We start from the raw sequence: 12,584 nt of genomic DNA on the forward strand, positions 1-12,584 counted from the left end.
GGTAATGATAATAAATGACTGTTTCCCTGATTTATCTATTTACTATACTCTACTTTTTTTTTTTTTTTAAGATGCAGTTTCACTCTGTCATCCAGGCTGGAGTGCAGTGGTGCCATCTTGTCTCACTGCAACCTACCCCTACTGAGTTCAAGCAATTCTCGTGCCTCAGCCTTCCAAGTAGCTGGGTTACAGGCATGCACCACCATGCCTGGCTAATTTTTGTATACTGTGTAGAGATGGGGCCTCCCTGTTGTTGCCCGCACTGGTCTGGAACTCCTGGGATCAAGCAATCCTCCTGCCTTGGCCTCCTGAAGTCCTGGGATTACAGGTGTGAGCCACCACACCCAGCATCACACTCTATATCTATATACCTACATTATATATCTATATATTTATACTTATATATGTATTATATTATATATTATTTATATTTCTAAATATAAATATATTTACATATTTCTAAGTATATACACTATATATTTACAGATATATAAATATCAATATATAAATATATAAATTATAGAGAAATCTACATAATGCACAATTATCTATTTATATAATGTACAGATAAATCTATATTCCGTTGACCTTTTTGTATGCTGGATTGTATATGAAGTGTATAAAAATGCAATGTGTGTATATAGATACCCTTTATATTATATAAATAAATTTGTATATAAATCTTTATATATTTTATATTATATAAACTGTGTGTGCCAATGCATGTGTGTGCCAATGCATGTGTGTGTATAAGGCCAGCTAATAAGAAAAAAAGGAACCCATGTGCTGGGGATTTTCCAAGCGTGAAGGGCACAGCAGTGTCCACAGAGGATGAGGGAGTTCAACAGAATGGATGTGGTTCCAGAAGAAGGAAAGACCCCCGAATGGAGAGGTGCCAAGCAAAGGGAGAAGAACAGCAAAGTGCGATGGTGACAGGTGCAGGAGCAGGTGGCTCATCCATCCTGGCTGCATGAGGGTTCACGGGGAAGACCAGGGAATCATCAGACGAGAAGCGCGGGATGAGAGGAACCTGGAAGGTTCTGAGCACCAAGGTAAGGCCCTGGGGCTCCAGGCTATAAATGACAAACCCTTCTTCCTAGTGAAGAGGAGGGATTGATGGGGAAAGTCAGGGGCGTTGGGGGCAGTGCCACAGGCAGCTATGAGAACTGCCTGAGAACGCAGTGATACACTCAGGCTGAGGATGGTGGTACAGCTGAGAGTGGAGAGGTGGTCACAGCAGGAAAAAGAGTAAGTGTTCCTCTCCAGGGCACCCATAGACCAGGGGCTACCCACGAACATAACTCCATTTTAATCAGACAGTTTCTTCCTTGAGAACCTAAAAATAGAATGTAGGCTCCAGCAATCCCACTACTGGGTATACACCCAAAGAAAAAACAAATGAGTATATAATTTGCACCCTCCGCTCATTGCAGCAGGTCAAAACAGCCAAGATGTAGAATCAAGCTACATGCCAATCAAGAGGGCAGTGGATAAAGAAAATGTGTAATATATATACCATGGAGTACTATTCAGCAAGTAAAAGGAGGGAAATGTCATTTTCAAAACATGCATCAACCTGGAGGATAGTATATTAAGAGAAATAAGGTGCAGGCATGGTAACTCACACCTGTAATCCCAACACTTTGGGAGGCTGACACAGATAGATCACTTGAGGTCATGAGTTCATGACCAACCTGGCCATCATGGTGAAACCCCATCTGTACCCAAAAATACAAAAATTAGCCAGGTGTGGTGCAATCCCAGCTACTCGGGAGGCTGATGAAGGAGAATCTTTTGAGGTTGCAGTGAGCGGAGATGGCACCACTGTACTCCAGCCTAGGCAATAGAGCACGACTGTCTCACACACACAAAAAAAGAGAGAGAGAAATAAGCCAGGCACAGATAGACAAATATAGTCTGACCTCACTTACATGGGAAATCTAAAAAAGTTGAATTCATAGAAGCAGAGAGTAGAATGGTGGATACCAGGGGCTGGGAAGGGGCTAAGATGGGAAGTTATTGGTCAAAAGAGAGAAAGGTGAGTGAAACAGGAGGAACAAGTTCAGTCCGTCACTTGCACAGCTTGGTGACTATAACTAATGATGTATTCTCAAGAATCTCTGGAAGAGTAGATCTTGCTGGGTGCAGTGGCTCTTGCCTGTAACCCTACCACTTTGTGAGGCTGAGGCGGGCAGATCACTTGAGCTCAGAAGTTGAGACCAGCCTGGGCAACACATTGAGACCCCATCTCTTAAAAACAAATTTTTTCAAAGGGTAGATTAGATCTTAAGTTTTCCCACCACAAATAAATGGTAATTATGTGAGGTAATGCATATGTTAATGAACTCAATGGACCCATTGTTCAATGGGTGCATATTTCAAAACTTCATGTTGTACATGATAAATAAAACCATTTTTATTTGTTAATTTTACAAAAATAAAATAAAATAAAAGTCAGTGTTTTCTTGAGTCTCTTTCAGTTTATCTCCCTATCAGGAAGCTTTAACTAGACTTTAAGACCTAGCTTGGGAGTTTGTGAGGTTTTCCCCAATTCCTTTGATTGGGAAACTTGTTCTTCCCCCTTGGAAGGTACCTATGATGGTCACTACGCCATTCCCAGCAGATTCTAGATATGGGTCGTCTGTGATTCCCTGCAGTCCCAGCAAGAGACCCAGCTCTTTTCTAAATGGCTGTGGCATTAAAACAGGACCCGTCCAATCTTATGAAGAGCCGTGGCACAGATGAGTCCACACCGTGCAACCTGGCTGGATAGGCTCCTTGGAGACCTGAAGGTATCGGTTGCTGTCTGCAAATAATGTAAAGGACAGAGGCTTGACTACTGTTATAGGGTAAACAATGTCCCTCAAAAAGATATGAGCACATCCTATCCCCAAGTGCCTGTGAATATCACTTTATTTGGAAATAGGGTCTTTGCAGATGTAACTAAATTAAGGTTCTTGAGATGACATCATCCTGGAGAAGGGTGGGCCCTAAACCCAGTGACAGGTGTCCTCATAAGAGACAGAGGAGGAGATACAAACATAGAGGAGAAGGCCATGTGAAAATGGAGGTGGAGACTGCAGTGGTGTGGCCACAAGCCCAGGGATGCCTGGAGCCCCCAGGAGCTGGGAGAGGCAGGAAGGATCCCCCCCTAGAGCCTCTAGCAGGAAGTGGAAACAATTATTACACACTGGGCAGTGGCTCCCAAAATATATGCCGATGTCCTGACTTCCAGTACCTGGCAATGGAACCCTACACGCAAATAGGGTCTTTGTAAATGTAATTAAGGGAAGGCTCTTAAGATGAGATAATCCTGCATTAGGGTGGCCCTAAACCCAATGACAGGTGTACTTCTGAGAGAGAGAACAGAAGACACAGGCACAGAGGAGAAGACTACATGGAGGCGGAGGCAGAGACTAGAGCGATGTGTCCACAAGCCCAGGGATGCTTGGAGCCCCCAGGAGCTGGGAGAGGCAGAAAGGATCCTCCCCTAGAGCCTCTGGAGGCCTGAGGCATCTGATCTCAGAGTCTTGGCTTCCACGACTGGGTCTGGGAGAGCATAAATTCCTGTTGTTTAAGCCCCTTGTTTGTGGTCAGTTGTTATGGCAGTCACTGGAGACTCCCAAACCACACAGAGGGTGCAACACGAACCCAAGAGAGCCAAGTGGTTCAACCCTCACACCCTGGTGTACTGTGTCTCTCCAAAATGGAATTTACAGGGTCAAGATGAATATGGAAGACCCTCCATGTATAAGTCCCTCCAATGTTGTCCAGAGCTAGAAACAGCCTACAAAACGTCCATGAATTCTATCAAATCCAGGAATACCAAAACATGCATATAAAGTATGATACTATTTATGGAACAGTCTGTTTGTCAATTATGTATTTGCCTTCATATAAAAAGTTTGTAGAAATCATACCTGATGTATAACTTCTAAAATCATAGCTTACATACATAAAAATATATACACCCATGTCCATGGCAGAACTATTAACAAAAGCCAAAGGTGGAAACAGCCCAGGCGTCCATCCATGGATGAATGGATAAATAAAATGAGGTCCACCTACACAAATGGAATACTATGCAGCCATGAAAAGGAAGGAAGCTCTGACACAGGCTATAGCATGGATGAAACTTGAAAACATCATGCTCAGTGAAACAGGCCAGACACAAAACATTATATTTTGTACAATTTCATTTTTAGCAGAGCCCAGAATATAGAACCGTACAGAGAAGTCAGTAGATTAGTGGTTGCTTAGGGTAGGGGTCCCCAACCCCAGGGCCATGAACCAGTAGCAGTCCATGGCCTGTTAGGAACCAAAATGGGCCACACAGCAGGAAGTGAGCAGCAGGTAAATGAGTGAAGCATCATCTGTATTTACAGCCACACCCCATCATTTGCATTACCACCTGAGTTGCATTTCCTGTCAGATCAGCCATATTAGATTCACATAGGTGCACACACCCTACTGTCAACTGCACATGTAAGGGATCTAGGCTGCATGCTCCGTGGAAAAACTGTCTTCCACGAAACTAGTCCCTGGTGCCAAAAAGGTTGGGGAACGCTGGCTTAGGGCAAGAAAGGATGAAAGATTAGAACAGTGATAGCTGAAGGGTGCAGGGTTTCTTTTTTTGAGCTGATGAAGATGTTCTAAGATTAACCACGGGGGTGGCTGTACGTAATCGTGTGTATACTAACGGAGCCACCGAATTGCACATTTTAGATGGGTAAATGGCATGGCGTGTGAATTCACTCTCCGTAAAACTGTTTAAAAAACAAAATAAATAAGTAAACAAAATAATGAGTAATAACTTATAAATTGTTATTGCTCTATTAACCTTGCTTGAGGGGAGGGGAGATACGGTGTAGACCCAGTTTGACGTTGTGGGCCCAGAAACCCAGATTTGATAGATCTTTCCTGGTAGTTTCAAGTAAAATTTAAAAAAATAAATAAAACACCAGATTTGAAATTTGGGCAGTGATTAAATACGACCGCTAAGCCTTGGTTTATACCTGCACATGCCAATGTGGGTGTTAGACGGCAGACACGCACATCGGGTACCACTGAATACCTACGGGATCAAATACTGACCTTCATGTTTCCTAATCGCCTTGTTCTGTCAACCACGAGCAGTTTCTTAATGAGGTCTCTATGTTGGGGAAGGAGACAAAAAAAAAAAAAGTACACAGATTATATATCAACATCAGCAAATGCAGCATGGCAACAGAGATAAGATCTATCTGACATGAGGACCGCAGTTCAATTTCCACTTTGGCAAAACACTTTCTAGTGCTTATTTCCTACTATCACCGGCTCTCAAATAGTTTATGCAAGGCTGGGTTGCCCCGTGCAAGGCTGAAGCTAAGGGAAGGGGGTTGATTACATCTTTGTAAAGAAAATACACCTTTGAGTAGAAAAGGGTGAAATTTATATGTGCCTGCAGGGAGGATCCAGACACTTAACGTAAACATGCCTGTCAGGCTGTCCCTGCAAAATAGAAGACATCTGCTTTCACCAACATCAACACTCATGCGCTGCCCTGGGGGTCTGCTTATTGATGGGATTCCTGTTTTAAAAGGCTGGCTTTCCCATAAGCACACACATTAGGATGAGTCTCCTAAGTCTGCTTCTTCACTTGTAATCTTCCTTTTAAATAACAGACCATGTCAGAAGTACAGCAGGTGGGGAGGCCAAGCATAATGACTCATGCCTGTAATCCCAACATTTTGGGAGACCGACGGGCATGGATCACTTGACGTCAGGAGTTTGAGACCAGCATGGCCAACACGGTGAAACCCCACCTCTATTTAAAAAAACAAAAAACAAAAAAATTTAGCTGGGCATGCTGACGCTTGCCTGTGGTCCCAGCTACTTGGCAGGCTGAGACACAAGAACTGCTTGGACCCAGGAGGTGAAGGTTGCAATGAGCTGAGATGGCACCACTACACTCCAGCCTGGGCAATAGAGTGAGACTTTGTCTCAAAACAAAACAAAAGAAAAACAGCAAGCTGGTTCAATTAGGATGGGTAGTTGGAGATGATGTTGAAGACTTCCAGGAGATTAGGTGAGTTCTAAGATGCATATTTATGGAATTAGAAATGATCATTTGTGTCAGTGTGTACACATATAATACACAGAGTATATTATGTATAATAATGTACATAATATGATATAATAATGTAATATATTGAAGTCCCCCAAAACAATCCAATACCCATGACTGCGGTGTTAGCATCTAGGCTCTCCCGGCATAAACTATGCCCCAGGGTAAGTAGCATGAACTTGGACTGGGCCACTCCCGGGTTCTGTGACAGACTGTGGAGTCTCTGCAAGCCAGGTGATGTCCCAGGGTCAGACTCCACCATCTAGATTGTGAATCTCACCAGTCCCATCTGATTGGAAATTTAACCAGAGTTTCCTGCTGCCGTGCTTTCTGAATTACGATGAGATGCTTGTCACACTTCACCGCTTCTCTGTCTCAAAGTAAAACTCAGAGACCATCTGTCTGCCTCCCGCTAAGGCTGGGATTTTGTAACCATTGTAAGGCTGAAAAGCTTTGAGTAGGGTGGGGAATATAAACATCACTGAAAAGTCAGAAACCTTTACAGTACTTACCGAGTTTCTCCTTCATTATTTTGACATGCTGCCCCTTGCCAAAAAATATTAAGGTCATCAAACACTATACCCCCAAAACAGTCCCAAATAAATATGGGGCTTTTTTTCCCCCATAAAATTTACACCACTGTCTGCCCCGTTAGTGCACACACTAAACTTAAAGCTGACCGGAGTGGGATTATAAGACAGATTTCTTTATGCTTTTATATTTTAAATAAACTTGTTTCCTTATAATTCCAATCCAATCAGCTTTTAAGTATGTGTGCTAATGGGGCAGGCAGTGATGTGTAAATTATAGGGGAAGAAAAGCCCCATGTTTATTTCAGGATGTTTTGGGGATCACCTTAATAAACTTCATTCTGTTGTTGCTGTTGTTGTTGTTGTTGTTTGTTTTGTTTTGTTTTGTTTTTGGTGTTTGGCATGTAAGATGACCTTGTTTTTTGTTTTTTGTTTTTCTTTTGGTGTTTGGCATCTAAGGAAATGAAGATTTATTTAAAATACAGGGCACAGTGTCTTGTAATCCCAGCTATGCAGGAGGCTAAAGTGGCAAGATCAGTTGAGACCAAGAGTTTGAGACTAGTGTGGGTAACGTAGTAAGACCCCCCATCTCTACAAAAAATCAAAACATTAGTGAGGCATGGTGGTGTGTGCCTGTAGTACCAGCTACTCAGGAGGCTGAGGTGGGAGCATCATTTGAGCCCAGGACATTGGGGCAGAAGTGAGCTATGATTGTGCCACTGCACTCCAGCCTGGGTGACAGAGCAAGACACCCGTCTCTTTAAAAGAAAAAGTAAAATACCAAAGCAAATTCTTGTAAAGCAGTTTAGAAAGCAAACACTGTGGATGAGAAGGGGCCCCCCAAAAAGGCAAAGCCCTATAAAGGAACAATAGAAGTGTCCACAGCTGTAGATGGGTCCCTTGACCTCAGGATAGCGATATATCTGCTGGCACTCTTTTGATTCACCATAGCCAAAATTCTAAACTTTATTTATGATCCTGGCACCAGCTGGCTCCTCTCAGATCCAGATACTTTCAGGCATGAAAAAAACACTGGCAGATAAAACCTCTGCTGAATTGGCAACAAGTCCTAAAGCTTTGTTTTGGTGTTTTTGTTTCTTTTAAATGACATTTATTTCTATAAGGAATGTCAATTCTGACGTGCCATATGCCCAGGCAATATGTTTACCCAGTCAAATGTTAAAAGCTGCAGGAACCAGCATGACTTTAAAAGCTGAGAATCAAAATTCTAGCATCACAGACAACCAGGGACAGCAATTTGCATAAGAAATGTGTCATTAAGGCCAGGTGCAGTGGCTCACACTTGGGGAGGAAAAGGCAGGAGGATCACTTGAGCCGAGGAGTATAAGATCAGCCTGGGTAATGCAACAAGACGCCCCCATACCCATCTCTACCAAAAAAAGGAAAGATATGAGTCATTGAGGCCTTGCTTCTCAGCCAATTTGATAAGATTTAACAAATAATGGAAAGAAGTGAAGTTTTACTCAACTACCACTGTTCCTGCTCTTGGTGGACCCGCACTGGGTATGTAAAGAGACAGGGGCATCGTGGGGAACACTGGAAGGGGCTGGGAGCTACATAAAGAGAGGCACGTTAGATTAGACCATACCAAGATGGTCACTGATGGCTACCTACTCTCTAGGAGAGAAAGAAGGACAAGTGGCAAGAAACTGGACTGTGATTACACTTCTGGTTTGTTCTACTTCTGTAATTCCCTTTTTTGTTGTTGTTTCCACAGAACATTGGAAACCTCTCTGTGTGTTTGTGTGTGTGTGTGTATATATACATATATATATATGTATATGTATATATATATGTATATATACACACACAAACACATTTTTTTTAATTTTAATTTTTTTTTTTTTTGAGACAGGGTTTCACTCTTTCATCCAGTCTGGAGTGCAGTGGTGCAATCACAGGTCACTGCAGCCTCGACTTCCTGGGCTCAAGCAGTCCTCCCATCTCAGCCTCCCTAGTAGCTGGGACTACAGGCACCTGCTACCATGTCCAGCTAATTTTTTAATTTTTTGTAGACATGGGGTCTTGCTACATTGTCCAGGCTGGCCTCAAACTATTGGATTGGCCCGAAGCAATCCTCCCACTTCGGATTGCTCCTGAACTGCTGGGATTACAGGCATGAGCACCTCAGCTGGCCAAACTCGATCATAAAAGTGCTTTGCCATCCACTTGATATAACGTCACTCAACTCAGATGGGATTTGGGGCCTGAGAGAGAAGTTCTATATAATCCTTTCTATTTCCTTCCAGAGCAGTCGGCTTCTGAGGTGCTGTTTCCCCTGACACCTCCCTGTCTTACCATTCACTGCACAGGGTGTCCCTTCTAGGCGACTCATTGTTAAGCGGAGCCTCGTTTTCTTGCTAAAGTCTTTTAAAGCCTGCCTCTATTGTGTCAAACACAACACATGCTCAAGCCAATAAAACACGACCTTATCTTCTGTTCAGACAAAGGACCTCTGCTTAGGATGGGGTGCATTCGCCACCAAGAAACTCAACTCAACGTAGCCAGTAGCCCCACAAGGGCATATTCAAAACAACCTGGTCCATCACCCTGAAATAAGTCTTCTCTGAACTGAACTACCACCAGCTCATAAGAAAATAGGCCATGGAAAAGAAAAGTTTAATTCTCAACTAGATGCATTTAGCTCTAGTTTGTGCCCAGGGGGCTGGTGCACCCATCAACTCATCTGAAAAATACAGTGAAACAAACAGAAATCACTGCTTCTTACAGTAAAAATGGCTACCAGTTGACCAGATTGGGTAAGGTACCCAGAAAACCAAAAGCATTCTTATATTTAACAAAATGTCTTTTTTCCCTACTGCCACGACCTTTATAAAATGTGCATCCAAAGTTGCCAATATCCAGCAACTGTAAATATTCTTGAAGCAACATGCTCAGAACTGAAAATGCTGATGTTAAAAAGGACTTAGACGCTGAGCATAATTTAAGCAGGAGAGAAAGGATAAAACTCTGCTAAACCCATCAACAGCTCTGCAAGCCACAGAATTAGGAGGATCCTTCTTGTCAAATTGCAAAACTGCTCTCTTATAAAATATGATGACAAACTCATTAATTGGCTCATTTTAAATATAACATATCACCAAAAGAATAAAATATGGCCAAGACTCATTAAAATGTGAAGCTATCATTAAAGTAGAATACTGAAAATCTTTTTCTTTTCTTGTGGAAAAGACAACTGTCCAAAATAGTTTACGCGCAGCACATTTAATAACACAATATGGTATCCTGCTGAGTGCGTATTTTCACGGTGATTTTAGACACTTTAAAAATAAACACACCCTGTGATGAGGCAAACGGTTTACTTACTTTACACGGAAATCCAAATGTCTGGGGAAATCTAGTTTGCCTGCAAGAATTTTCTGATAAATGCCCAACGGGTTGTCATCAAAAAATGGAGGAAACCTGTTAGAAAAACAAACATGTATTTTTAGTGGGGAGTAAGCATGGAAAAAAATCCCTGCTTTGTAACGATAGCTATTTCTGCTTCACACAGGCAGAAGATAATTTATTTCACATGCTCTTCCCCGCACACTGAAGTTGTCACGATCTGAAAGCACGTGACAGTCAGATGGTTCCAAGAGGCAAGGCACTGGGTGCCACAGTCCGATGCAGGGGAAGCTCCCTTGGAGAGAATATAAAGACCATTTGAGAGGCGTCTGCTGAGCAGAAGGCAACTCCTTTGGGCATCTTATTGAGGGGCCACCAGCTCATTCCTTAACTGTGCACTAAACACTGGACAGAAATGCTCTCTCATGTTTACCAGGGTGAATCCACCACCATGACCAAGCATGGAACTCAAATGTCTCAAGAGCGAAAAGATAAGCACTCCAATTAAAAAATGGACAGTTGGTCTTCACAGACATTTCTCAAAAGAAAACATGGAAAAGGCCAACACGTATATGAAAAAAATGCTCAACGTCACTAATCATCAGGGAAATGCAAATCAAAACCTCAATGTGGTGTCAATCATCTCAACCCAGTTAAGATGGCCATTTTCAAAAAGACACTGTGATCCCAGCACTTTGGGAGGCCGAGGCGGGTGGATAACCTGACGTCAGGATTTGAGATCAGCCTGGCCAACAGTGAAACCCCGTCTCTACTAAAAATACAAAAATTAGCCAAGTGTGGTGGTCAGCACCTGTAGTCCCAGCTACTTGGAAGGTTGAGGCAAGAGAATCACTTGAATCCCTGGAGATGGACATTGTAGTCAGCCAAGATTGTGCCACTGCACTCCAGCCTGGGTGACAAGAGTGAAACCCTGTCTAAAAAAAAACAACAAAAAAAAAACAAAACAAAAAAAAAGTATACACACAAAAATAACAATGCTGGTGACGACGTGAAGAAAAGGGAACTCTTTTTTTTTTTTTTTTTTTTTTTGAGACAGGGTCTTGCTCTATCAACCAGGTGGGAGTGCAGTGGTGCAATCTCAGCTCGCTGCAACCTCCACCTCCCAGGCTCAAGCGATCCATCTGCCTCAGCCTTCCAAGTAGCTGGGACCACAGTAGGTGGCACCCACCACCATACCAGGTAATTTCTGTATTTTTTTTGTAGGGGTGGGATTTCACCATGTTGCCTAAGCTGGTCTCAAAGTCCTGGGCTCAAGTGATCCACCCAGCTTGGTCTCCCAAATAGCTAGGATTACCAGCGTGAGCCACTGCGCCTGGCCAAAAAGGGAACTCTTACGCAATGTTGGTGGGAACGTAAACTAGTAGAGCCACCATAGAGAAGAGTATGGAGGTTCCTCAAAAAACTAGAAATAGAACTCCCATATGACCCAGCCATCACATTACTAGGTATCTGTTCAACGGAAAGGAAGTCATGATACTGGAGAGACATCGGCACGCCCATGTTTACCGCAGCACTATTCACAACAGCCAAGATAGGGAATCAGCGTAGGTGTCCATCAACAGATGAGCAGATAGGTAAAGAAAAGGTGGTATCTACACACAGCAGAATACTATTCAGCCATAAAAAGGAATACAATCCTCTGATTGGCAGCAACATGGATGAAACTGGAGGACATTATGTTAGGTGAAATAAGCCAGGAAAAGAACATTAAACAGCACTTGTGCTTACTCATACATGAAAGCTAAAAAAAAGCTGATCTCCTGAAAGGATAAAGAAGAACAGAGGATACTAGAGGCTGGGAAGGGAAGACGTGAGAGACAGGGAGTGCTTTGTTAAAGGATATAAAATTACAAGCAGATAGGATGAATATGTTCCAGTGTTCTATAGCCCTGTAGGGTGACTATAATTAGCAATAACATGTCGTATAGTTTCAAACAGACAGAAAGAGGATACTGAATGTTCCTAACACAAATAAATGGTAAATGATTGAGATGATGGATATGCTAATTACTCTGATCTGATTACTCCATTCTTCGTATCAAAGCATCACTGTGTACCCCATGAATATATACAATTATTATGTATCAATTTAAAAAATAAAATAAGCTTGGGAAATAGGGCACAACCCAGTCTTAAAAAAAAAAAAATTAGCTGGGTGTGGTGGTATACACGTGTGGTCCCAGCCACTTGGAAGGCTGAGGGGGGAGGATCGCCTGAGCACAGGAGGTCAAGGCTGCAGTGAGCTGTGATCACACCACCACACTCCAGCCTGGGTGACAGAGTGAGACCTTGTCTACAATACAATACAAAACAAAATAAAATAAAGTATTTTAAACAAGTCAAATAATACAATGCAATGCAATGCAATGCAGTGCAGTGCAGTGCAGTGCAGTGCAGTGCAGTGCAATACAGTACAGTACAATACAAAACAATACAATACAATACAATACAATACAATACAATACAATACAAGCCAGGCACTGTCGCTCATGCCTATAATCCCAGCACTCTGAGAGACCGAGGCAAGCAGGTCACTTGAGGTAAGGAGTTCAAGACCA

General features: G+C 42.7%; 1 protein-coding gene across 1 annotated transcript in view; it reads right to left on the bottom strand.

Moving 5' to 3' along the window:
* The window catches only part of LOC129395544 (cAMP-dependent protein kinase catalytic subunit PRKX-like), a 138,486-nt gene that overhangs the window by 44,861 nt on the left and 81,041 nt on the right, over window positions 1-12,584 (bottom strand). Inside the window, 2 exon segments of the mRNA XM_063602029.1 lie at window positions 5,095-5,152; window positions 9,985-10,080. Of these exon segments, the coding sequence (XP_063458099.1) occupies window positions 5,095-5,152; window positions 9,985-10,080 (154 nt within the window).

Source organism: Pan paniscus, chromosome Y (genome assembly GCF_029289425.2).
Source record: "Pan paniscus chromosome Y, NHGRI_mPanPan1-v2.0_pri, whole genome shotgun sequence".
In the NCBI taxonomy this organism is placed as follows: Eukaryota; Metazoa; Chordata; class Mammalia; order Primates; family Hominidae; genus Pan; species Pan paniscus.